The sequence below is a fragment of the Quercus robur genome, chromosome 3 (assembly GCF_932294415.1).
Source record: "Quercus robur chromosome 3, dhQueRobu3.1, whole genome shotgun sequence".
NCBI lineage: Eukaryota > Viridiplantae > Streptophyta > Magnoliopsida > Fagales > Fagaceae > Quercus > Quercus robur.
The window spans coordinates 26,646,884-26,674,601 of record NC_065536.1 but is presented as its reverse complement, the minus strand read 5'-3'; the positions used below and the strand labels follow the sequence as shown (position 1 = coordinate 26,674,601).

Genomic DNA, 27,718 nt, shown 5'->3' with positions numbered 1-27,718 from the left:
CTAGAATTTTACTAAAATTATATTATTTAGCAAAATTAGCCATTTAATCAGAATCATTTTGATGATGAGGAATAAAGAGAAGTCCAGGATCATTTTGGGTGCATAATAGTACCATGGGTCCAGCCCACACTAGGTAAAACGTGATTGGACAAGCCACAAAAGTCGAGAAAGTATATGATGTTTCAGGAACTCCACCTCAGCATCTAGTTGGCGTTTCTAAAACCAATAAAAAATTGACATCTGTCTTAAAAAAAGAAACATCAGCCTACTGAACCATTTAAATGAAAAAGACGAAATTGACCCTGAAAAATTCAAAGAACCGCCTTCTGTTGTTTTTCCTCTTTTTGCAAAATCAAAATGCTCATCTCTCTCTCTCTCTCTCCGTTTTTCTCTCCACCACCGCAACACACCAGCACCTCCATGACTCCATTTTTTCTCTGTCAACTCCAAACCAAAAACCACTTTACTTTTCCTCTTTTCAAAATCAAATTTCAATGTCTCTCTCCCCAGTCCACACGCCACCATAGCCTTTATTCTCTCTTAACCCCAAATCCCAACAGCCAATGCCCAGCAGTAGCGTCTCCGCCAGCACAACACCGCTGACATCACAAGTTCTGAAGAAGCCGGCCTTTGTCTCATCAGAAAATCCCCAAAATCTTCTCTTTCTAGCAGAACCACCCTACACCGGAAACTTCACGCTACTTCCAACACCCGCCATTCACAAGAAGGTTTTTTTTTTTCTCTGTTTCTTTTCTGCATTTTTCACATTTTTTTTTTGTATGCTTTTTTCTTCCCAAAATAGCAGATGTTTAAAAGAAACAAAAGAAAACCAAAGGAATTCTTGTGTAAAAAGGAAATTTGTACCTGTTTGATAAAATGTCTCAATGAAGATGGATGCACTCCTTTGTTCTTAAACTATTATCAATCAACAGAATATACAATATACAGTAAATGGTTAATCTTCTTTTTGTTAATGTTCTTTTGGATCAGATTAAAGTTGTTCTTTTTTTTTTTTTTTTTTTTTTTTTTTTTTCTTCTTCACTTTTTTGTTATAGTTTCATATGTAGAAACATAAAGCTTCTTTCTTTGTTTAACAAATAGCTTGTTGCCTTTATTTTGCTGATCAAATGCTTTGCTGATACGTTTATTGAAATCTTGGTCTTGAACAACTTCATTTTTGTGTGTGAAGGTTGTTGACTGCAGTATATTTGGTTTCCCCAATTCTAAACTTTGTTTTTTCTACTGTTGAGTTTACTGATGATAACATACACACTGCGGTATATTTGGGCTCATATTAATAAGTAAAGAAAATTTGGCATACACCAACCGAATGCTGAGTTGAGTTTTTATGATGTTGGATTTGGCACCATATGGATGCTGGTTTGAGTTTTTATCAGGTCTGCTACTCCTCAGTTTACATTTATACAAATATAATTCTTTATGTTGTTCTCATGTCATAGGCTTGATCAAGTGATAAGTCTTGGATTGAAAGTTATATAATGAAAAACAAAAAGTGCCTTTGGCATTCAATTTTTCTTTTAATAAGCAGCTCCCAACTTAGTTTTGATGGTAATGGTATATTATATTGAGTGAATTTGAAGGATAGATTTATAGTAGTCCCAAATTTTTTATTTTCGCTTCTTTTGTGGTTATTCTTAAACTTTTATTTTTTACTTTTTATATGAAGTCTTGAACTTTAATTTGGTTACTTTGTTTGGTTACTTAGCATGATAGCCTTTGCAAGAGAAATATGGCTGTGTTAGTTGATTTTTTTGGTATGTTTTTTAAAACACTAGAAGCATATAAACTTATTTTGGTTTGTATTTGAGAAGTACACTCAAAATAGGATGTGGCCTTGTTGACAACCATTATCATTTGCTTTAGTTAATTATCTCAAAATTGATTTCAGATACAGAGCATTTTCTAATTACCTATCTCCCACAGTTTCTTTTCTGTGCAATGCTTTTGAGTGCAAAAGCATTGGATAAAGCCCGAGATGATCTCATTTGTTCAAAGGCAAAGGCATTGGCACAACCTTGTGTCATAACTGTCTGTTGTTCACCATCTTTCATTTCAATAGAAAACTTCATCCTCGTACAATGCTGTTATTACTCTAATATGTGCTTTTGTTTATTGTTTTTTTCCCCTAATATTGTTCTCTTTTTTCCTAGGGCTCTGCTAAAAAATTCTGAAGTATGATGAAAAGCTCTTTTGGATAGTATTTTGGACAATATACTGCACAGCTAATGGACAGCATTTTTGGATAGTTTTTTGGAAAGCATTTCGGACATTATTGCACAGTGGAGGAACATCTTAGATAGTATTTTTGACTTGATAATTTTTTAAATAGTATAAAAATTTGGACAAGTGATTGCATAGCCAACACTAATTATAGCTATCATTTTTGGAAAATTTTTGTAACTAATGAAGCTACTCAAACATGATAGATTTCGTGTTTGTTTGAGTAGTTTCTAGTTAAAGACTAATTATATGCAAATGATGAGAGTTTTTAATGCAATAGTAAATTTTATTCTTATATATTAATTTCTATATGTGCTTGGTGGTGGAATTGCAACACTAGATCGTTGCAGGTGTTATATTGTTATGCTATATAGGGATGAATGATAGCACTCATGAAAAGTTCCGATTAAGTGGATGATATGGCAAATGGCAATATTTTGGTGCTAGACTATTTCTTTTTTGTTATTCTGATGATATAGTGAATGCTACAAGTTGCTCCCTTTTTACTCAAATCTTACAATAGTTTTAAGTTCATAGATTCACAAGGGAGAATGATTGTCCCTGTATCGCCAAGCCAAGAAATGAATTACAACTATTCATTTCTACTTTTTTTTTTTTTAATCTTATCAATGTTTGTGTGTTTTCCTTTTTCTTTCTAAAAGTTGCATAAAGATATCTTGGACATGTGACCAAATCACCCATTATATATATAACTTTTTTTTTTTTTTTTTTTTTTTTTTTTTACAATAAACCAAGCTTTATTAAAAAGATCTAAATTCAAATTGTACAATCCAAAGTATCCTTCATGATCACATATATGATATATTAGATGACCCGGCCAATAAGGCTACAATTTACAAAACCATTCCAATTGTTAACAAAGCCCCACTTAGCAAGCTCGCGAGCTGCTTGATTTACATCTCTCATATCCCAAATGAAACTTGGTCAATCTCATTTGTTATGTTCAGCACGTCTTCAAGTATACTCCTCAAGCTATTGCTTATGTGTGGCTGCTCCAATATTGCTATATGCTACTGAAATTTATTTTCTAACAGCCATTATAAACAAACAATTTTAGATAATCTGTGATGAGGATAAAATTATGCTGGCCAGCGTGACGGTACATAACGGACAAGAGCGACGGTGAAGACCTAAAAAGAGACTGACGGCACATACTTAACAAAGGAGACGGTGAATGCCTTGCAATGGTGACGAGACGTTATTGCCGTCAGCATACCTTCTAGGCTGACGGTGACCTAAGGCAAAAGGACACAAAGACGAACGTCCTGAAGGTCATAGGATATGTGTAGACTGACGGGATGCATAGACTGACGGCGTCAGTCTATGAAACGCCTATTCTACACATTTACATGTACAAATAAATAATTTGCTCCCCACGTTTCATGGAACCTAAGGACTCCTATATGGAAAGGATCCCGTAAAATACGCCCAGGAAGACTCCGATAAGGAAAAGACTTCTACTCCAAGGAAAAGAGGGTCAGCCCTCTCTACTATAAAAACCCAAGCACCCTCACAAACCAAGGTACGCGTAATTTACCCTCTCTAGCACTCTAGAGCAGTGAGAATAATTCTAATTTGACCTTCGGAGGGTACTTGGCCGGTACCACACCGGTACTCCCCGCTAGGTTATTCTTTTTCGTTGTGCAGGTGCCATTAGTGATAGTACGAGGAACGTGTGACTCATTGGTGGTATTGTTTTCGGTACCATCAGTTGGCGCCGTCTGTGGGAATCGCTTTAGCACGTTCTCGCTTTCAAGACAAGAGAGTTACATGGTACTCACTCGCTCAATGGCGACCAACAACGACATTCAGGAAGAAGAAACCCCTACAACCGCGCTTGAAAGACAAGTGAGAACGCTCGCCGCCGCCGTAGAGCGCCTCACAAAGCAAAATCACGACCTAGAAGAGCAACTGAGACAGAAGAATGCAGCTCCCAATAACCAAGGAGCAGAGCAGGAAGGAACCAGCGCTGACAGGAGAAACCAGGAAGGACCCCAGGCCAGCAACGCCCCGAGCAAACCTGAACGACAGAACACGAGTATCCCCTCCCTCGCGGAAACCACTCCGCCCCTCGTCCTCGCAGAGATGCAAGCCATGAAGGAACAAATGGAGGTTATGATGAATGCTCTCAAGGGACGAGTATCGAGCGACCTTGACGATCTTGTCAACCGAACGGACTCACCGTTCACCACAACCGTCAACTCCTACCCGTTGCCGAGCAAGTTCCGCATGCCGCAGATAGACAGTTATGACGGGGTCAAGGACCCACTGGACCACCTGGAGACCTTCAAAACCCTAATGCACCTTCAAGGAGTAGCGGACGCCATCATGTGTAGGGCCTTCCCTACAACGCTAAAGGGCGCGGCAAGAATTTGGTTCAGTCGACTGACCCCAAACTCCATCAGCACCTTCAAGGAACTCAGCGCTCAGTTTACCGCACACTTTATTGGAGGCCATCGGTACAAGAAGTCTACGGCTTGCTTGATGAGTATGAAGCAGCGAGAAGACGAAACTCTAAGAGCCTACATCTCCCGTTTCAATAAAGAGGCGCTCTCAATCGACGAAGCGGACGACAAGATACTTGTCGCGGCATTTACGAATGGTTTGAAGAAGGGCAAGTTTTTGTTTTCCATATACAAAAACGACCCAAAAACCATGTCAGAAGTACTTTATCGTGCCACAAAATATATGAACGCTGAAGATGCACTTTTAGCTCGGGAAGAGAGGCCTAGAAAAAGAGAACGGCAGGAAGACGGTCGGCAGGACCAAAGCCGAAAAAAGGCAAGAACCGCGGACCGAAGGGACGAAAGACGCCCTAAGCCCCTGGGGGGAAGGTTCACAAGCTTCACTCCGCTAACAGCCCCGATAGATCAAGTCCTTATGCAGATCAAGGACGAGGAATCGCTGACGTTCCCAGGGAAGCTGAAGAGTGACCCCAACAAACGTTCACGAGATAAGTACTGCCGATTCCACCGCGACCACGGCCACGACACAGCAGATTGCTATGACCTCAAGCAGCAGATTGAAGCCCTTATTAGACAAGGAAAGCTGCAGAGATTCGTTAGCAAGGAGAGGGCGGATCCCCCCGCACAAGACCAGCACCCCCGACGGGACAATGAGCGACCAAGGCCCCCAATTGGGGATATAAGGATGATCGTAGGAGGGATAACCGCTGCCGGGTCATCCAAGAAGGCCCGTAAGACCTATCTCCGGCTGATACAGAATGTTCAACTGACGGGAGCCGTGCCGAAGATAGCAAGAAGAGAAGGTCCCGTGATCGGATTCTCAGAAGAAGACGCACGACGCCTTCACCATCCCCATGACGACGCACTCGTCGTCAGCTTGCGTGTAGGAGATTACAATATGCACCGGGTGCTCGTCGACAACGGCAGTTCAGCAGATATCTTATACTACACCGCGTTCCAGCAGATGAGGATCGAAAGGCGGGCGACTGATCCCGACAAATGCCCCGCTTGTCGGCTTCGGTGGGAGCCGAGTATTCCCACTGGGCGCAGTTACCTTATCCGTAGTTGTGGGTGATTACCCCCAACAGATAGCCAGGGACGTGACATTCTTGGTTGTTGATTGCTCATCAGCCTACAACGCTATCCTCGGGCGACCCACGCTCAACTCATGGAAGGCAGTAACCTCCACCTACCACCTGATGATTAAGTTCCCAACTGACTACGGAGTAGGGGAGTTGCGCGGGAATCAGATGGCCGCGCGCGAATGTTACATAGCCATGGTGGAAATGGAGGATCAGGTTCAGACTTTAAGTATAGAAGAGCACCGGACGGTGACGGAGCCGGTTGAGAAGCTAGAAGAGATACCCCTTGACAGTTCCGATCCTGGCCGAACGACCAGAATTGGAACACTCGCTAACACCACGACCCGTCAAGAGCTCATAACATTCCTTAGGCAAAACCAAGACGTATTCGCATGGGGTCATGAAGATATGCCAGGAATAGATCCTTCAATCATGGTGCATAAGCTGAATGTGTCGCCCGCCTTTTCACCCGTCAGACAAAAGAAGAGGGTGTTTGCCCCGGAGCGGGACCGAGCCATAGCAGAGGAAGTCAGAAAACTACGGGATGCAAACTTCATCAGGGAAGTGTACTATCCCGACTGGTTAGCAAATGTAGTGATGGTGAAGAAAGCGAGCGGAAAATGGCGAATGTGTGTGGACTTCACCGACCTTAACAAGGCCTGCCCCAAGGACAGCTACCCCCTCCCCAGGGTCGATGTCCTAGTAGACTCTACGGCCCGACATCAGTTGCTGAGCTTCATGGACGCTTTCTCAGGATACAACCAAATCCGGATGCACGAAGCCGACCAGGAGAAAACGTCGTTCGTGACCAGCCAAGGCCTATTCTGCTACAAAGTCATGCCCTTCGGCCTGAAGAACGCGGGCGCAACATACCAAAGGCTCATGAACAAAATGTTCGCGCAACAAATTGGGAGGAATGTCCAGGTCTATGTAGACGACATGCTAGTCAAAAGCCGAAGGGAGGAAGATCATTTAGGAGATCTCAAAGAAACATTCGACACCCTTCGCTCTTACAACATGAAACTCCATCCGGGGAAATGTGCCTTTGGAGTGACGGCAGGAAAGTTCTTGGGATTCATGGTGTCTCAAAGAGGGATCGAGGCAAACCCGGACAAGATCCGGGCCATTATGGATATGGCACCACCAAGAAGTGTGAAGGAGGTGCAAAGCCTCAATGGAAAGATAGCGGCACTGAATAGGTTCGTGTCAAGGGCGACGGACAAATGCTTGCCCTTCTTCCGAACATTGAAGAAATCCTTCGAATGGACTAACGAGTGCCAACAAGCGTTCGAAAGATTGAAGGCTTACCTCTCCTCCCCACCACTGCTAAGCCCGTCGCAGCCAGGAGAGGAACTTTTCCTCTATCTAGCCGTCTCCCCCGCAGCCGTTAGCGCGGCCTTGGTCAGAGAGGAAGAGAAGGTGCAGAAACCCGTGTACTACGCAAGCCGAGCGCTTCACGGTGCCGAAGAGAGATACCCGCCCATGGAGAAACTTGCCTTCGCATTGATTACGGCAGCCCGTAAGCTCAAGCCATACTTCCAAGCTCATACTATAAACGTCCTAACGGACAAGCCCCTACGACGGGCGATGAGCAGCCCTGAGACGGCAGGACGATTAGCACTCTGGGCCATAGAACTAAGCGAATTTGACATTCAATATCGCCCGCGGACCGCCATCAAGGGACAGATCGTCGCCGACTTTATAGCTGAGTTCACCCATGGGGAGGATGAGGGGGCAACAGAGTCCCCTCAATGGAGCATGTATACGGACGGATCGTCCAACAGACAAGCCGCAGGGGCCGGCATCGTGCTGCTGTCGCCCGAAGGAGACACCATCGAATGTATGGTCCGTTTCGACTTCCCTGCCACCAACAATGAATCAGAGTATGAGGCTCTGATAGCAGGACTTGACCTTGCCAAAGCAGCAGGAGCCGCCAGGGTAGTCATCTACTGCGACTCACAGGTCATCACTAACCAAATAAACGGAGACTACGATTGCAAGGGCGAAAAGATGAAAAGGTACCTTGGCGAAGTAAAGACAAGGGTGGGAGACCTAGAAGCCAAAGTCGTCCAGATTCCCAGAGAAGAAAATCAGAGAGCCGACCGTCTTGCGAAGGCCGCTTCAGCTGAGCAAATGGTCATCCCTGGTAATGTACTCTCTTTTGTACAGCTTTCCCCGCTAATAGATCTCGGCAACATGCAGGAAATATGTTCTGACAGCAGCTGGGCAGCACCGATAGTTTCGTACTTAAAAGACGGGGTCTTACCAGACGAGAAGGACGCCGCAAGGAAACTTAAAGTCCAGGCGGCAAGGTTCGTCCTGATAAAAGACGTCCTATACAAGAGAGGTTTCTCCCGACCGTATCTAAGGTGCTTGGGTACGGAAGAAGCAGACTACATCATGAGAGAAGTACATGAAGGAATCTGCGGAAACCACTCAGGGTCCAGATCATTGGTACACAAGCTTGTACGAGCAGGGTATTATTGGCCCACCATGCAGAAGGACGCCGAAGCCTATGTCAGGACCTGCGACAAATGCCAACGGTTCAGCAATATCATCAGACAACCGACCGAAGAGCTGACCCCAATGACAGCCCCATGGCCGTTCGCACAATGGGGATTAGACATTATGGGACCATTCCCTACAGCTATACGGCAGCTGAAATTCCTGGTAGTAGGCATCGACTATTTCACGAAATGGGTGGAAGCCGAAGCTTTAGCCACGATTACGGAGAAAAACGTTCGGAGCTTCGTCTGGAGATGCATCGTATGCAGGTTTGGCATTCCTAGAGTCTTTGTCTCGGATAACGGGAGACAGTTCGACAACGATCACTTCCGGGACTTTTGCTCACAGTTGGGAATAAAGAACCACTACTCCTCCCCCGCCCACCCTCAAGCTAATGGTCAGGTCGAAGTCACGAACCGATCCTTGCTAAAGATCATCAAGACTCGGCTCGAGGGGGCAAAAGGTATATGGCCCGAAGAATTGCCAAGTGTACTATGGGCATACAGAACGACGGCAAGAACACCCACAGGAGAGACTCCGTTCCGCCTGACGTACGGAAGCGAAGCAGTCATCCCGGCCGAAGTTGGACTCGCAAGCTACAGGGTACACAACCACGATGAGAGCAGAAACGACGAGGCTATGCGACTACAGCTCGACCTAGTGGACGAGATCAGGGCAGCAGCAGAACAAAGGCTCGCTAGGTACCAGGATCGCATGGCCAAATGCTACAACTCTCGGGTCCGACACAGAGACTTCCAAGTCGGAGACCTTGTTCTTAGAAAAGTCATGGGCGCCGCTAGGGACCCTACCCAAGGGAAGCTCGGCCCCAATTGGGAAGGTCCTTACCGAGTTTCGTCGTGGCAGAGAAAAGGTACTTACCACCTTGAGACATTGGAGGGACAGAAACTACCACATCCGTGGAACACCGAGCACCTACGGAAATACTACCAATAGGAGCAGCAGCATGAAGACCAACTCCTTTTATATTTTCAGCAAATTATAGTTTAACTCCTCAGATTTATCGTTTATTTTAGTTTTTTCGCAACAACTTTTTTAGCCCAAAGGGCAGGATTTGGTTTTAATTACTTTTATTTAAATGCATGGCAATAAGAGGAGTTTTATTCAGAAATTGCTGAAGTGTATTTTCCTTCCGACGGACCACTAAGTTTGCAGCCCAAAAAACGACTAAGTCCATAACACACGGACTAAAGAAAAAGCCGACGGTCCAATAAGATGGAGTAACCATCACAGGGCCCAGGCCTTAATAGTTGACGGATTAATGAAAGATGTCAAGGCATCAAGGCTAAAAAAGCCAAGAGAACAATGGTCCGAAAAGGCTAAAAAGCCGACGGATCAACAAAGATGTCAAAAGACATCAACACCTAAAAAGCTGACGGGCTAAAACGATGTCAAATGACATCAAGGCCAAGGCCAAGAAGGTGACGGCCCAAAAAGGCTAAAAGCCAAAAGACTGACGGTCAAACAAGATAGAGTAACAATCGTAGGGACAAAGTCCTCAAAACTGACGGACCAAAAGGATGTCAAACGACATCAGGGCCAAGGCCAAGAAGGTGACGGCCCAAAAAAGACTAACAGCCTAAGGGCTGACGGTCCGATAAGGTGGAATAACCATCTTTGAGGCAAGGTCCTCAAAACTGACGGACCAACAAGGATGTCAAAAGATAACACTTGTAAACTGACGGTCTCAAAGCTAACGTGGTATTCAAACAGTTTAAAAAGCCGACGTATTAAAAGCAGACGGGAATTTCCAACATTTGTCTGAGATAAAGATAAAAGCGACGGAAATGAAATACGCGCAACTATGCATAAACGTCAAGGGCACTTAAACATTACAATTGTTTAAAACTACAATTGTTTAAAATTACAACTGTTTAAAAACTACAACTGTTTAAAAAATTACAACTGTTCTCCAAAAAACCGTCTAAAGAATTACAACTATTTTCAAAAAATTTTTACATAGCCATGGTTAAGCAGGAGGAGCGTCAGCAGGATTTCCGTCAGCCTGATGATCTTCAACATCCACGATAACGGTTGGAGAATCTGAAGCTGTAGGATTAGCAGCAGGCTGAGCCAGGACTACCGAGCCGTCACGCTCCGGAGTGGGTTCTGGCTGAAGAGAGACGTCGTCTCCATCATCCATTAAAATCCCAGATAAGTCCAGCTCTGGGAAGGCCGACGCGACCTGTCGAAGGCAGTCATCAAACCCAGTGCCGTAATATTGACCACATGAGTCAATAAATGACTGCGACGTTTTGAAGTGTCCAATCGCGTCAGCCCCCGCCGTCTGTAACTTCTCCTCCAGAGCCGTCACCTCTCCTTGGAGCTTGACGTTCTCGCCACTGATCGTCGTCAGTTTCTCCTTGACTTCCTGCAGCTCCTGGTTAAGAAGACGGACGGCTTCCTTATACTGAGCCTGCTGATTCAGCAAGTTCTTGTTATGGCTGCGAACTCGACTGACGACCCCCTCCTTCGCCACGCAACGGTCACGGAGGGCTTTGACACGAACCAAGGCCTGAAAGAGCATTTCCGTCAGATAAAAAGTACGCCAAAACAAGATACGGTATGTTCAACCCAAAAATGTGAGAAACTTACCCTGGAGAGATCAAAGAGGGCCGACGCCCCTAAATCCTCCGTCCCTACTTGATCACAGGGCTCCATGTCCGTTGGTTTTATCAGGGACTCAACCTCCCCGACGGCATATTCTTTGTGGGTTAGGAGACGGCACGGACCCTCAGTGACGGGACCAGCAGAAGTCATCACCCCCTTTCCCGCACCATGGCCAGACGTCGGAGGGGACTTTTCCTTCAATGGTTCGACTGACGGAGTGACGGCAGGCTTTTTTGAGGGACGGCCGTCACTCCCGTCAGGTTTCCTCTTCGCCACTTTGGCGACGGCCGTGGGGGTTGACGAGGCTTCCCCCCCTGCTTCCTTGGCCTTCCTCTCCTCCTTCTGACGAGCTGCGGCAGCCCGTATCCTTTGCTTCGCAGAATCCATCTCTACAACACAAAAGAAAACACTTTAGGAAAAGTGACGGAAATAATGAAACTGACGGAAAAATAAAAGTCTACTTACGACGTCGCGCAAACTCCTCCAACCTACGAGCTTCCGCTGACGGATTTGGGCCCCCACAGTATAGATGGAGGGTGTCAAGGGTAATCAAATCCCTGCACTTACGGTCCTCCAAAGGAATTTCTAGAATCCGATGGATGAACTCCTCCTGCTCGTCAGTTATATGCGGACGGGTATAAGCTGGAAAAAGAAAAAATAACAAAGTGTTAGCACCGTCACTTCAAAAAACGCACGAGCCTCATGGGTGACGGGATTAACCTGAATCCTTGACAAAGGCCCAGGTATTGTCAAAGTAACCACTGGGCATCGTCGCCCACTCCTCCTGACGGCACACCCAGTCCGTCCCCTCAACGAAGAAATACCTACTCTTCCAGTTCCTATTTGAGTCAGGCATATCTGACACTAACCGTAGCCCTTTCTCTCGGGCATTAAAATGATAAGTCCCCTTAGACGAGGCAATGTGATGAGGCCTATAGCAATAAAAAAATTCTCCGAGTGTAAGCTGACGGTGCCCTCCACTAAAGCTGCCCCACAGGATTTCAGCTCCTATAAAAGTCCTCCAGGCGTTTGGGGCAACCTGGGTGACGGATATTCCAAGGAAGTCAGCTAGTTGACGGTGAAGAGCCGTCAACGGTAACCTCAGGCCGGCAGCAAACATGGCGTCATACATGCCAACGTCCGCTGTCCGCCCGGAGTAACACCTCTCACCCTCTCTAGGGAGACGGAGGGGGATGTGGTCTGGGATCTGATAACGGATCCGTAACTCCCTAAAAACTTTACCACTCATCCCAGGCAAAAATCTGTTGACGGCCCAATCCTCAGGAAGAATGAAGGGACGGTTATCTACGGTACCCTCCGAGGTTCCTTCACTGGATCTCTCCTCCCCGTCACTATTTCCTCCGTCAATATCCATTCCACCCCCGTCATTTTCATCCCCTCTTCCCTCATCTTCTCCCTCAGCAAAACTCTCATTGCCGTCAGGAGATTGGGCTGACGACTCTCTCTCTGACGGGAGGGAGAAGTCCGACTCGTTTCCGGAGCCAAAGGTCTCGTCGTAGCCCGCTCCTTCGCGGACTGACGACTCGTCACAAGACGCGTCACTCGACATCTGACTACCTACAAGTGACGGGTTCAAACTAAGTACCTAGGCTGACGGCCTCACTAATGAGGCAAAAATAAAGAGAAGGAGAGAGGATGAAAACTTACCGGTATGGAAGCCCTCTGGACGGCTACAGCAACGGATAAGCTGACGGAAGTTAAAGCTGACGGAAGGTGATCGACGGTCTGTCTCTCCACAAGTTCAGCAAGGATGAAATAGTGAAAAAAGTGACTGGAAACGCTGTTTATATATGGAAAAAATGGCGCGGAAGACGAAGCGACATCTCGTCAGAAGTGAGGCCAATGGGAACGAGCCACCTGTCCAAGGCATTAAATGCTCAGATCCACGCAAACGATGTTTCTGCCTCTTTTGAAAAACAAACTCCATAGCCCGTCAGTACAGAGGGTGACGGAGTTATGGAGTAGGGGGCAAATGATGAGGATAAAATTATGCTGGCCAGCGTGACGGTACATAACGGACAAGAGCGACGGTGAAGACCTAAAAAGAGACTGACGGCACATACTTAACAAAGGAGACGGTGAATGCCTTGCAATGGTGACGAGACGTTATTGCCGTCAGCATACCTTCTAGGCTGACGGTGACCTAAGGCAAAAGGACACAAAGACGAACGTCCTGAAGGTCATAGGATATGTGTAGACTGACGGGATGCATAGACTGACGGCGTCAGTCTATGAAACGCCTATTCTACACATTTACATGTACAAATAAATAATTTGCTCCCCACGTTTCATGGAACCTAAGGACTCCTATATGGAAAGGATCCCGTAAAATACGCCCAGGAAGACTCCGATAAGGAAAAGACTTCTACTCCAAGGAAAAGAGGGTCAGCCCTCTCTACTATAAAAACCCAAGCACCCTCACAAACCAAGGTACGCGTAATTTACCCTCTCTAGCACTCTAGAGCAGTGAGAATAATTCTAATTTGACCTTCGGAGGGTACTTGGCCGGTACCACACCGGTACTCCCCGCTAGGTTATTCTTTTTCGTTGTGCAGGTGCCATTAGTGATAGTACGAGGAACGTGTGACTCATTGGTGGTATTGTTTTCGGTACCATCAATCTGCAAAACCAATTCAAGGTTGGTTAGTTGGTCACTTTGCTCCAATACTAAAGCAAATTAAATTAAAATTTAATGGAAAACACACTAACAATAGACAATATTGAATCTAGATACTAGTTGACAGATTTTTGCTTTGAAAATTCAGATTTTTACTTTCAAACAAAGTAACCAAATTAAAGTTCAAGACTTCATATAAAAAGTAAAAAATAAAAGTTTAAGAATAACCACAAAAGAAGCAAAAATAAAAAATTTGGGACTACTATAAATCTATCCTTCGAATTTACTCAATATAATATACCATTACCATCAAAACTAAGTTGGGAGTTGCTTATTAAAAGAAAAATTGAATCCCAAAGGCACTGGTAGCAAATAGACAAATTTCAAACCTTTTCTCTTGTCCCTTTTTGTTTTTCATTATATAACTTTCAATCCAATACTTATCACTTGATCAAGCCTATGACATGAGAACAACTTAAAGAATTATATTTGTATAAATGTAAACTAAGGAGGAGTAGCAGACCTGATAAAAACTCAACCCAGCATCCATATGGTGCCAAATCCAACATCATAAAAACTCAACTCAGCATTCGGTTGGTGTATGCCAAATTTTCTTTACTTATTAATATGAGCCCAAATATACTGCAATGTGTTTTTTATTCAGTAAACTCAACAGCGGAAAAAACAAAGTTTAGAATTGGGGAAACCAAATATACTCAGTCAACAACCTTCACACACAAAAATGAAGTTGTTCAAGACCAAGATTTCAATAAACATATCAGCAAAGCATTTTATGAGCAAAATAAGGCAGCAAGCTATTTGTCAAACAAAGAAAGAAGCTTTATGTTTCTACATATGAAACTATAACAAAAAAGTGAAAAAAAAAAAAAAAAAAAACCAACTTTAATATGATCCAAAAGAACATTAACAAAAAGAAGATTAACCATCTTCATTGAGACATTTTATCAAATAGGTACAAATTTCCTTTCTACACAAAAATTCCTTTGGTTTTCTTTTGTTTCTTTTAAACATCTGTAATTTTGGGAAGAAAAAAAGCATACAAAAAAATGTGAAAAATGCAGAAAAGAAACAGAGGAAAAAAAAAAAAAAAACCTTCTTATGAATGTCGGGTGTTGGAAGTGGCGTGAAGTTTCTGGTGTAGGGTGGTTCTGCTAGAAAGAGAATATTTTGGGGATTTTCTGATGAGACAAAGGTCGGTTTCTTCAGAACTTGTGATGTCGGCGGTGTTGTGCCGGCGAGGACACTACCGCTGGGCATTGGCTGTTGGGATTTGGGGTTAAGAGAGAATAAAGGCTATGGTGGCGTGTGGACTGGGGAGAGAGACATTGAAATTTGATTTTGAAAAGAGGAAAAGTAAAGTGGTTTTTGGTTTGGAGTTGACAGAGAAAAAAATGGAGTCATGGAGGTGCTGGTGTGTTGTGGTGGTGGAGAGAAAAACAGAGAGAGAGAGAGATGAACATTTTGATTTTGCAAAAAGAGGAAAAACAACAGAGGGCGGTTCTTTGAATTTTTCAGGGTCAATTTCGTCTTTTAAATTTAAATGGTTCAGTAGGCTAATGTTTCTTTTTTTAAGACAGATGTCAATTTCTTATTGGTTTAGAAACACCAACTAGATGCTGAGGTGGAGTTCCTGAAACATCATATACTTTCTCACAAAAGTCAGCTAGAATGACTAATGAGGTGGTTGGATAAAACGCCTCATTAATGAGATGGTTGTATCTAGGGGTGTCAAATAGGTGGGTTTGAGTGGGTTTGGGGTGGGCATAATTGGGTTGGGTATATAAAACTCATTTACCCATTAAAACTCATTTAACTAATTGCTTCTAATCCAAATCCAACCCAACCCAATTATGATGGGTAAACCCCAACTCACCTAATTACCCAATTATCAAAATTACCAAAATGCCATTAAAGTAAAAATGACAATTTTAAAGCTTTGAAGCTGGAGGATCTGGTGGCACTAATATGGACCATCCAATTTGATAATCTGAGCCGTTGGATTTGATCACATCTGAATCTTGAAAGCCAAAGCGAGCAATGGTACGAGAGCCACATCGTGACTCGCCGACATGGAACTCGGATCTGAGACTCGGATGATGGAACTCACCAATTCAAGCAACGAACTCAGTAGGGTTGGGGACGAGTCTATGCACTCGACGGAGGAGACTCGCTTCGGTATCGGAATCGGACTCGGCCTTGGAATCGATCTCAATGAGATCCCCTCGCCTTCGCTCCACAAAACCCTACCCGATTCGTTCGAAGTTGTCTAGAACTTCCACGACAACCCTTCGTCGCTGCTAGGAGGCCTTATGGAACTCTCTGGTGCAGAGAACGACGCCGGTGCCGGCAATATCAACCATGCGCGCCGCTCCTCTAGCGCTTGTGGTGCGTGCGGTGATGGCTGCAAGCGCGGCTTCCACATCGACTGCGCTGGAGCGAGAGTTGGCCACCAGGTTTTGAGCCACGACGAGTGGATTTGTATGGAGTGCGAGTGTAGCAGTCTTAAGAGCTAGAGAGAGAAGTGTTTGGATGCTGAGAAAATGAAGGAAAATGAAACACTGAGGCTGTTTTTTTTTTTTTTTTTTTTTTTTTTTAAATGGAAGGGCTGGGTTGAATTTGGATATATTGTTTTTAGGTTAAATGGGGCTCAATGGGTTTTTAGTTAAAACCCAATAATCACTGGGTGTAATTGGGTTAATGCCCATTTAATCCAATCAATAATTGGGTGGGTTTGGGTTCAATTAAAGTGGGTGGGTTTGGGCGGACAAATGGGTTTAGGCTTATTTTATCTCCCCTACTTGTACCCAGTCACTTTCAACAACCTAAAATCAATATTGGCTTACATCCAATTGCCTCTGTACAATCAAATCATAAGTTTTTAGAAATGTTTGCAGTTTGACAATTCGAACGCCTTTCCCTTACGTTAAATTGATCTGGTCAATAATTACCAGGTCTACCAAATTACAAAGTCCAGTACCCAATTTTTAATTTTTTTTTCTTCCACAAATTTGAATTAATTGGCTTTATTAGGTTGACTTAAATCACCATGTGAACAAATCAAACTAACCTCCGTAGAAATTAAAATCCTCCTGGGCGAAAAAGAGAAGTTAGAATCTTCGAGCGGGGTCATGTGTGACATTTAAACAAATACTAACGTAGTTTGACAATTCGAATGCCTTTCCCTTACGTTAAATTCATCTAGTCAATATTTACCAGGTCTACCAAATTACAAAGTCCAGCACCCAATTTTCAATTTCTTTTTTCCACAAATTTGAATTAATTGGCATGATTAGGTTGACTTAAATCATCATGTGAACAAATCGAACTAACCTCCACAGAAATTAGAATCCTTCTATGCGAAAAAGAGAAATTAGATTCTTATATATGCTTGACATTATAAGAATCATAAATTTCAAAGTCTTATAAATCAATACATTACTTTTCTCCCATAAACAATTATTAATAACAAAAAATTTAAAAAAAATTAAAACTACTACCAAGTTTTTATTACAAAAAATTTAAACCTGATAATAATGTAATTTCTGCCATATCATTGATATCAACATAAAAAATAAATTCCTTAATAATCTTTTTTTTTTTTTTAAGAGAGTTTCAACCTATAGCTTGCACTTTTGATGATAGCTCTTAATTATCAAACCAAGATACTAGTTGACTTTTTGTTGTAGATGGGGATTGGATTCCAAGTGTCTTATTCAACTATCAGAGATTTTACCAGTTAAGCTAACTAAAACTCACTTTTTGCATTGTATTTAAATGTTAAAAAAATCATTTTTTTAAAGATCATATGCAGTAAAATTTATAATATCCAATGCATAAATCATAACTAATGAAACATTTATTTATTATATTATAAAGAGACAACAGTCTCCTTCATTAGTGTTAAGGTACAAATTTTCGAGCCCTAATCTCATTAGCCCACTGCTTCTAGCGTTTCAGATAATCATAAAGTATCACGAATTACTAGATCTTCTGTCTCCGTATTGATAAGTAATCCCAGATAAGGATTGTATTTGTCTCCTGTTCCTTCATAAATTCTATCTACTTCTCCGAAACTTTCATACCATGTAGCTTTATGAGATAGCCATATGTTGTTTGTAATGTCTTTTGTTCTGATAAATGTCGTAGAGACTAATACTTTGAAAAGGTACATCCATCTGTCATAAGAACTTGTTATCGCTTTATGGGTAAGTATATTCTATTGAATTTCAGGGGGTAAGGTTCTAATGGCAAGTCTCGTTTTTTGCTGAATCTTAGGGTGGAGCTTTGAAAAGCTTGTTCCTATAAGATAGCTTTTAGGAGACTGTGACTCTATCTTTGTGGAGCTTGAATCTCCAACCTCCTTGCCAGGGAGTTGACAACCAGATGCTTCAATAAATGCACAGGTGATAACAAGATGTAATTCCAAAGCCTTTATGTCAATGTCCTTTTGTAAAGTCCTTTTACAATGTTTTATAAGAAAATCATCTTTAAAATTTAAAACATATATAATAAAACAAACTTTTTTCTGTACACCTTTGTGCTCTTGCTGAGTAGTGGTATAAGAGTAGCCATGATGATCAAGGTGACTGGAATTCAAAAACTTTACAAATTCTGCCATGATTCTATTTATGTATATATTACTATATCTCTCACTCTAAGCAAATTTTATTAATGTAGAAATATGTTTTATCAATGCAGAAAAATTGATTCGATTATTCTGAAATTCAAACACGAAAAAGCATTCAGATTTGGCCTTGAAATTTAGAAAACACAATTTCACTAGGTGTTTTATGAGAAAACAGTGAACAATTTTTTAAATAGTGAACAAAGAATAATTTATGCAGAAAAAAGAGTGAACAATTTTTTAAATAATACTGAATAGAAAATAATTTTATGCAAAATCCTAGAAATAGTTTATGCAAAAAATAGAGAACAATTTTTATGAGAAAACACTGAGCAATTTTAGTTAATGCAGAAAACAGATTTTATGAATGCAATAAGTAGATTTGAATATACAGTAAACATGACGTGCAGAGAGCAAATTATATTAATGTAGAAAAAGATTTTATCAATGCAGAAAAATAGATTTGATTATTGTGAAATTCAAACACGAAAGAGCATTCAGATTTGGCGTTTAAATTTAGAAAACACGATTTCACTAGTTATTTTATGAGAAAACAGTGAACAATTTATGTAGTGAACAGAGAATAATTTATGCAGAAAAGAGAGTGAACAATTTTTTAAATAATGCTAGACAGAAAATAAATTTATGCAGAAAAGAGAGTGAACAATTTTTTAAATAATCCTGAACAGAAAATAATTTTATGCAGAATGCTAGAAATAGTTTATGCAAAAAACAGTGAACAATTTTTATGAGAAAACAATTAACAGTTTTAATTAATGCAGAAAACAAATTTTGTGAATGCAATAAGTAGATTTGAATATACAGTAAACATGATGTGCAGAGAGTAAATTTCATTAATGTAGAAACAGATTTTATCAATGTAGAAAAATAGATTTGATTATTGTGAAATTTAAACATGAAAAAGCATACATATTTGGATTTTAAATTTAAAGAACACAATTTCAGGAGGTATTTTATGAGAAAACAATGAACAATATCTAAACATGGGGTGCTACAACTTGCCAAGAAATCTTTTTGTTAAGTCCCAACCATATAAATCTTTTTGTTATTTGTGTGATTATTTCTTTCATTTTTTATTTCTATTTTGTATATTATTTGGATACACACAACAAATAAATATTTGTGTTTTTGTTATTCTAGACAAATTCATATCAAAGCTTTTGCTTTTACAACAATATTCATTAAAAAGAAGAAAATGTTATCTTTAATGAGAAATTTGAGTATGTAACTACTATGTACTTTTGGCGCGATGATCACTTTATAAGTGTTTGTTGTGTGTGAGGGACAATGGCCAGAATTCAAATCTCTAGGAGAGATTTATATACATATACACTCAGATTAAATTAAAGTAAAATTCCATCTTGTAAAAAAAAAAATTTAATAAATAAATAAAAACTTGAGTATGTACATTAGGCCTGGCATTATATCTAATTAAAAAACGCTCCTCAAGATGATTATTACCAAGCACCAACATAATACCTGTTTTGTTTACTAATTAAGCAATAGTACTTTCTTGATTTGATTGCTGATTAAAGAAATTTGATCTATATCTCCAAATATATATATATATATATATATATATATATATATATAGAGCAAAGGTTTCCAGAGTTCATTTGAATATCAGAGTAAAAAAAAAAAAAAAAAAGCAACAATCATGTATATGATTTATGATCCAAGTTTTAATCTTTATTTGTACAGCTGGGTGGAGGCACTACACGTCAGAAAATTGAGCAAGTTGTACATTCACATGGTCATCATTGATTAATCTAGTCTAAAGTAATATATAGTAGACCAAGTCAATCCAATTACTTCAAGTTAGTGCCGTGCTTTATAATTTGGTAGACCTGGCAGCTGGCAAATATTGGCGAGGAAGGACAAATTATCATGATGACATACGAATAGACCAATATCCAAAAATAAAAAGTCCAATTTAACCATGGCTTACAAATAGGTACTTTCCATCTAATAATCTAACTGACCTTCACTCATTCCTCTCTGCATTCAACGTTAACCATGGCGCTCTCCAACATACCTTTTTGCCTTGTTCAACCTCCTCAAAAAGTCCAATTTCTTTTCAATCAGCTCTTCATCTTCTTTTTGTTGCTACTTCCCAATGCAATGTCAATTTCCTTCAACTTCCCTAGTTTCAACACAGATACTAACCTAACTTTACAGGGTGATGCAGATACGAAACCAGATGGCCGTCTGCTACTCACAAAGGATAGTCTTAATGGCTCCATCGGCCGAAGTGTCGGTCGTGCCTTATATCATGAACGAGTTCACCTTTGGGATAATAGAACAGGGAAGCCTAACGTTACAGACTTCACCACGAACTTCTCCTTTATTATTACAGCTGTCGATAAGTTTACTGCTGATGGGCTCGCTTTCTTCATCTCACCATTTAATTCTAGTATCCCTAACAATTCATCGGGCCAGTATCTTGGACTGTTTAGTAATGAAACCGCTATCAACGGCACTCAAAATCAATTTGTTGCCGTTGAGTTTGACACTTACCAAAACGAGTGGGATAAAAGTGCTCCTCATGTGGGAATCGATATCAATTCCGTTGTCTCAAACGTAAGTGAGACTTTGCCACGAAGCATTAATATTACGAATGGGTCAACAACGTATGTATGGGTAAGTTACGACTCAGCATCCCAAAACCTTAGTGTGTTCCTTACTTATGCTACTAAATCAGCATACAGTTGGAATTCTATTAATCTTTCATGTATTGTTGACTTGACTATTTTGCCGGAATGGGTTAGCGTTGGTTTCTCCGCTACTACAGGTTGGGCGTTTGAGTTACATACAATACTTTCTTGGTCATTTAGCTCAACTTTAGAGGCTGGAGATGTGTCTACTCAACCAAACAAGACAGGAGGTGGATTTACTCAAACAAACAACACGGGAAATGGGAGCACGAAAAACAAATTGGGGTTGATCATTGGTTTTGCAGTGAGTTCCGGTGTAGTGAGTTGTGGTATAGGTCTACTTTGGTTTTTTTGTTGGAGAAAAAGGGCCGGTGGAAATACAGAAGATTCGGGTGATGATGAAACTATGGATGATGAATTTGAAAAAGGAACAGGGCCAAGGAGATTCACATACCGTGAACTTCTCAATGCAACAAACAACTTTGTTGAACGAGGGAAGCTTGGAGAGGGAGGATTCGGAGGAGTTTACAAAGGTTTGTTAAGTGAATCCAATGTAGAAGTTGCAGTTAAGAGGGTCTCAAAAGGGTCGAAGCAAGGAAAAAAGGAGTACAAGTCAGAAGTGAAGATCATTAGCTGTTTGAGACATAGGAATTTGGTTCAACTCATTGGTTGGTGCCATGAACAACGTGAGTTAATTCTTGTGTATGAGTATATGCCTAATGGAAGTCTTGATTCTCATCTATTTGGAGCAAAGATTATGCTGAAATGGCCAGTAAGGTATAAAATAGCCGAGGGATTGGCTTCTGCAATACTCTACCTTCATGAAGAGTGGGAACAATGTGTAGTGCACAGAGATATAAAGTCTAGCAATATCATGTTGGATTCGAACTTCAATGCCAAACTTGGCGATTTTGGCCTTGCAAGACTCGTAGATCATGAGTTGGGCTTACAAACAACTGTTTTAGCTGGGACCATGGGCTACCTTGCCCCGGAGTGTTTCACCACTGGCACAGCTTCTAAGGAATCTGATGTTTATAGTTTTGGGGTGGTTTGTCTTGAAATTGCATGTGGAAGAAAGCCAGTCGATCCACGTGCGGGACCAAGCAAGGTTAGGCTAGTAGAGTGGGTGTGGGATCTCTATGGAAATGGTCAACTCCTTGAAGCCGTTGATGAAAGATTAGGTATGGAATTTGATGAAGGGCAAATAAAGAGCTTGATGGTGGTTGGATTGTGGTGTTGTCATCCTGATCCCACTAGCAGGCCCTCTATAAGGCAAGTAATACACGTTCTTAATTTTGAAGCTTCTTTGCCCAACCTTCCATCAAAGTTGCCAGTGCCAATGTATGTTGGGCCCCCAATGGACCTATGTAAATTATCCAATGCTTCATCGGGTTTCACCAAATCTAAAGATCAAACGCAATGTTCATGTAGTAGTTGTTCTACTAATTCGTCTATGTCAACTGGTCCAAGCAAACCTCTTCTATATTCAAGCAAAGCTGAAGTGGAGTTAGCTTCAACCATGCATTAATGTATATGATAATTCAAACTTTTGTAATGAACTTGAAAACATGCATGTATCATGAATGTAAACTTTCATTTAAAAGTGTCTTTCCTGAATGGTTTGAAAAATGAAGTATGTTTACAAAATAGTTGATAAAAATTCAGATTTTACCCAAAAGCTCGCCTGCTGACAGCCTTATAGGAATTCTGGCTGTGCCTCAATATTGGGAAACTAGATGTGCCATTGGAATGAATAGCTCTTGGCTGTACTTTAGATTTCAAATGAAAAACAGATTACAAATAAAATAGTTTTGCCTACTTATACAAAAATACTTATGAAAGCTCCCAATTTTGAAAGCTTTTTCTAACCACTTATGAAAGTCAGAATAAACCAAGACTTAATATTTGTACAGAAACCTATACATAAAGAAACACAATGCAGCTTAGAATACTACGCTGCATCACTTTACCACTCACAAGTATCACTTACTCTTGTATGGTAACATTAAGATTATTTTCTATTTATTGTTTTTAACAATGGACTTGTTCATACCATTGACAATACTTAATAGATGATGATATGCTCAAACAGTCACACTTGAACTGTTTCTTCCCAAACTCGGGTCATTAATCCAACCCAAAAAGTGATTTGGATGTTGGTTGGTATCTGCATGCCAACTTTCGCTTACACATGTGAACAAGCAGTGCCTTTTTTCTAGATCTTGTTTATTTAAAAAATAAACTAAATAAATAGATTAGTAGTGACTTATGTCATCATGTAAGAGACAAATTGATAAAAAAAAAATATGACACTTGTATCTGGTTGTTATTTCTTACACATTTTTTTCAGATTATTTGGGTGTATTGCATCTGAATTTGCTTGTAAACTTCAATATTTCACTATAATAGGCGTTAAGTGTCGAGATTTAAGAAAATCAGTTTTTCAGATCTGATTTCATTCCAATCCGTGTGTGCATTTTTAGGCTTTCTTTTCTCACAACTCTAAACATATATAAGGATTGTTTTAAGGGCCGTCAAAAGTTGCGCAAGTATGGAGCAAAGTTGTGTTCATGCAAATTGTGACCAAAAACAGAATTTGCCCTAGTTCATCTTTCTCTTGAAGAAACTGATGTGTTTGTACACCATAGGATTTTGTAACCAAGAAGTTTCATGATCTTCATCATGTGATGACCTAAAGAACTTTGTAACCAACATCTTTCTTAAGTTGGTGAGTAAGTCGCATACTAAGATCCGCGCATCGAATTAATTAGTCACGTACTAGGAGTCGTGCATTAAAAAGAGAGATTGTCACTACAAAATAAGTCCAATTGGGTATTGGGAAAAGGCTTCAACTGTAGGTTAGTATAAAGTACTAAAATTCCTTTACTTGTAACCGTTTGTTATGATAATAGTGAATTCTTGGGAGTGGTGACCTTAAAATCACCCGGTGAGATTTTTGTCGTGTTGGTTTTTCCCATTCGTAAACAAATCACAGTATCAATTTAATTTCCCCAATATTTAGTTATTTGGTGATTTGTTTGTACTACCACGCGTATTGCATGTTAATTTAATTAATTAATTAATTTGACTAATTAATTTGTTAATTCATCATAAAGGGTCAATACATTCTTGGCCTATCAGTATGCTTTGTACTTGTGGAATCTTGTAATTTGATATTTGTAATTTGTTACAATATTAATAATAATATATGTTATTGTTCTTCAATTCTTGGTTGATTTTTATTTTAAAAGTCCTATTAAGTTAGGCAATGAGAAAGTCCATCTTTTTAGCATGGTTTTGAAACCCAGACCGTTTAATGAACTATTAAAGGGAGAGGTTCAAGGTTTTTAAGGTTGGACTATGGTCAAACCGAGGTCGAACCATGATGACATCATAATTAATTTAATAATTATTTAAATTATAAATAAATATATTAAATTAGTAAAAATTGAAAATTTGACTAAAATAATCCAAAACAAATATAGATAGTATTTTTTTTATAACTTAACTTTCATAATACAAATAAGAGTTATTAAATTCAAAAAGAACATTAATAAGGTTGTTTTATTTTTTATTTTATGAGACCCAATAAAATAGTTAAGAGACAAATGAGTTTGTTTGCCCATGGCCAAGCTCATTTGACTACCAATCATTTTTTTTCCAAGCCCATTTGAATAGTCTATTGTTCACATTTATTATGAATTAAAAAAAAAAAAAATCAAAAGCTAGAAGATCTTAAGATGTCCGTGCATTTAAAAATTGGTTAAAGTTAAATAAAGAACAAAACCCAAGAAGGAAGTGCTTAACAACAAACATTAATTTTTTTTTTTTTTAAAAGAGTTTCAACCTATGGCGTCCACTCTTGATGATAGCTCTTTATCATCAGACCAAGACACCAATTAGTTTTTGGTGTAAGTGGGGATTGAATCTCAAATCTCTTATACAACCATGAGAGACTTTACCTGAGCTAACACGAACCCACAGCAAACATTAAATGTTAGTAGTTAACAGCAAAGTAAATATTAGTGGTTGACAGTAAAGCAAGCAACAACAAAGAAGAAGACTTCACAAGCAACGAAGAAGAAGACTGAATACTCCAAAGGCCAAAAATGCAAAAACAACATCTGCAAAAATGAAAAATGTAGAGAGAGAAAGAGAGCAAGCGAGACAAAGAATAAGAACAGAAAGATGGTGGTGTGATCTCATCTGATAACATCTCACATGGTTGAAGCTTAAGCCTTCAACAATGGCTATAAACCTGTAAGTATCCAAAAAAAATCTCTAATGGTCTGACCTGTGAAAACCGATTATGGTCTTCAAATCCAAAAGGTTCAAATGCGGTCGAAACGGTTCACTGACTTTCTCACATAGGCCGGTTCTCAAGTTTAAAGAACCGTGTTCATGAACGATTTTTCGATTAACCCGGTCGGACCTACGGTCTTGTCAAGGTTTCAAAACCATGCTTTTTGGTGCCAAGTACTTTCTTGCATATGGTCACTTAGTATGAACAAGCTTATAAAATTATTTTGTGCTCCAAACAGATCTCAATATCAAAATGGTTTTCATTCAATTTTAGAAGAAATAATTATTCTCTTTTCTAAAATGATATCCTTTTATTATTTAATTATAATTGGGTCTTTGTGTGGGATTTTTTTTTTTTTTTTTGGTAAAACAAAACTCATGCCCAAGTAAAAAAGGCCAGGATCCTAGGCCTAGTGCTTTATGTTTTAAGGGACTGTACTTGGTTCACCACAGCTAAGTTGGGCTAACGTACAAAAAATATATACGCATTAAGCAACAAGGAACAGTAAAGAATGATATACGAGGAGGAAAAGTAAAATAAAAATGTTAGAGATCCTTAGGGTAATATGGGATGTTTCATTGGTTTCTTAAGTTTTTAATACATCTTGCTCACTAGGATGTGTTACAAGGTCCAAATAAGTTCAAAAATTACAGACTTAGATGGCTCTTCAGGCTGCTAAGACTTGCGAAGTTTGAATTCCTTTAAATCCAAATGTATTCTCTAGTGGCTGTTTAAAGATCCTAGACGGAGTTTTCCCTCTTTTTCTCTTTTTGAGTTCTCACAGAGTTTTTCTCAATGGTCTTTTCCCACTAATTCGCTGTTGTTGAATTCCCTTCATTGTTGGCTACTCCTTTTTTTATAGTGCCATCCTAGGGTTTCTAGGGTACCATTAATCACCTCCATTTGCTGCCCTGGGTACCAGAACCAATGTTGTGTCAGCAACATTGGTGGCTAGTCCCTTTCTCGTTCTTCATTATTTCCCTCTTTTGAGATTCCCTCTTTAAAAGCCTTTAGCTGACTTTCCTATTCTGGGGGGTCCTAGAGGGCTAACCTTTAATCCTTTTTTGTCCAAGACTTCTAGATTCCACCTTTTCAAATCCACCTTTTGGCTGGTTTTTCCTTTTGTCATTTATCCTAAATCAGTTGATTCCTTTCTATCAGGCTGAAAGATCCTCAGCCTCCTTCCTTCATGATCCATCTTCCTGGGTTCCCCGAGGTACCAGACCTTTATTCATGAGTTGTTGGTTCCTAAGTCTTTTGATCCTTTTCTACATCATTGGGTGGCTGATGGGACATATCTACCCTTGTTCTTTATGTTTCTAGGCATGCTCTCTTGAACTGTCTCAGTCCTAACCTGGCCTTGTTGCACATCCCAAGAATCCCAAGCCTCTAAGAATCCCCAGGTATCCTGGTTCAACTTTCTCTTTGGGCTCCCTAGCGATTTTCTTCCCTTGAGAGCTGGGCTGGACTTCTTCTTCCCTTTGTTTCGTGAGGTCTAATGCTTGCCCATTTATGGGCTTTGGTCCCTTCCTATTGACTCTTAATGGATTTGGGTCTTCCCCTTTTTATTGAAAGCCTAAATGTTCTTTTTCTAGATTTCAATCCTTTATATTGTTTTGGGTTTTGATACAACATTGTGATATTTTGGGCCTCAACAGTCTTCTAAAATAAAATTATAAGTGGGTTTGTCTTTTTTAAAGGATTATAAGTGGGTTGTTACTTGTTGGACTTAAAGTAGAGTGTGGCTATTTCGTAATTGGACTTAAAAGTAACCTAAATCATCTATTTATTATTGAACAAAATTTAACTATAAAATTAGGTGTAGTTAAGGTTACAACTTTACTCAATAAAATAAATATTACTATATATTTTGAAAAACTAACAATTAGTTTCAACAAACAAAAAAAAAGCTGACCATTGAATTGCATATTCTTTATGCTCTTAATACATATGTCAAATTTTGTGTCAATCGAATATTATTTACTATATGATCTATAAACTTATATTTTATGCATAATTTTAAATTAGAAAAACTTGCAATTAAAACAATTTATCGATGACATAACTATTGATCTTTAATTTTCTAGAAATTTTGTGAGTATAGAGGATATAAGAAGAAAATGTAATACAATAGTAGATTTGTCAAAATTCACTCCACTAAAAAAATATTAAATAGACCACAACTAATTTTGTAATTAAATTTTATACTTTTTTTTTCTTTTTCTCCCTCACAAGTCTCCCTCTTCTCCCCCGGCCCAACCCGTATCTGAACTGACTTTAGTCAACACTAACTTTAAACCTTTAGGTCTTTCTTTTACTCATCCTTTTTTTTTTTTTTTTGTGAGCTAATTTGGTGGGACTGGGGGTTGTAATGTTGGGCACTTCACATGGTTATACTAATCGGCTAGGATCACTATATTAATTAATTAGTAATTTAAGAAGAAGGAAAAAAAAAAAGTTATGACCGAACGAGTTTATAGCCGTGCTTTGCACGAACTTTTTTATTTGTAAATAT

At 39.9% G+C, this 27,718-nt stretch overlaps 3 protein-coding genes across 3 annotated transcripts in view; 2 read left to right on the top strand and 1 right to left on the bottom strand.

Moving 5' to 3' along the window:
* Positions 1-10,301: 10,301 nt before the first annotated feature.
* Positions 10,302-13,176, bottom strand: LOC126719459 (uncharacterized). The gene is made up of 3 exons (XM_050422007.1): positions 12,611-13,176; positions 10,928-11,584; positions 10,302-10,847 (listed from the first exon to the last, which is right to left on the bottom strand). The coding sequence occupies exons 2-3, from the start codon at positions 11,327-11,329 to the stop codon at positions 10,302-10,304; spliced, it is 948 nt and encodes a 315-aa protein (XP_050277964.1). The 5' UTR covers positions 11,330-11,584; positions 12,611-13,176.
* Positions 13,177-20,230: 7,054 nt separating this feature from the next.
* The window catches only part of LOC126717632 (L-type lectin-domain containing receptor kinase IX.1-like), a 42,282-nt gene continuing 34,794 nt past the window's right edge, over positions 20,231-27,718 (top strand). The window contains exon 1 of the mRNA XM_050419463.1: positions 20,231-20,532. Coding sequence (XP_050275420.1) covers positions 20,263-20,532 — 270 coding nt within the window. The 5' untranslated portion in view covers positions 20,231-20,262. The remainder of the gene's footprint in view (positions 20,533-27,718) is intronic.
* Positions 21,440-22,529, top strand: LOC126717633 (L-type lectin-domain containing receptor kinase IX.1-like). The gene has a single exon (XM_050419464.1). The coding sequence runs from the start codon at positions 21,613-21,615 to the stop codon at positions 22,426-22,428; it is 816 nt and encodes a 271-aa protein (XP_050275421.1). The 5' UTR covers positions 21,440-21,612; the 3' UTR covers positions 22,429-22,529.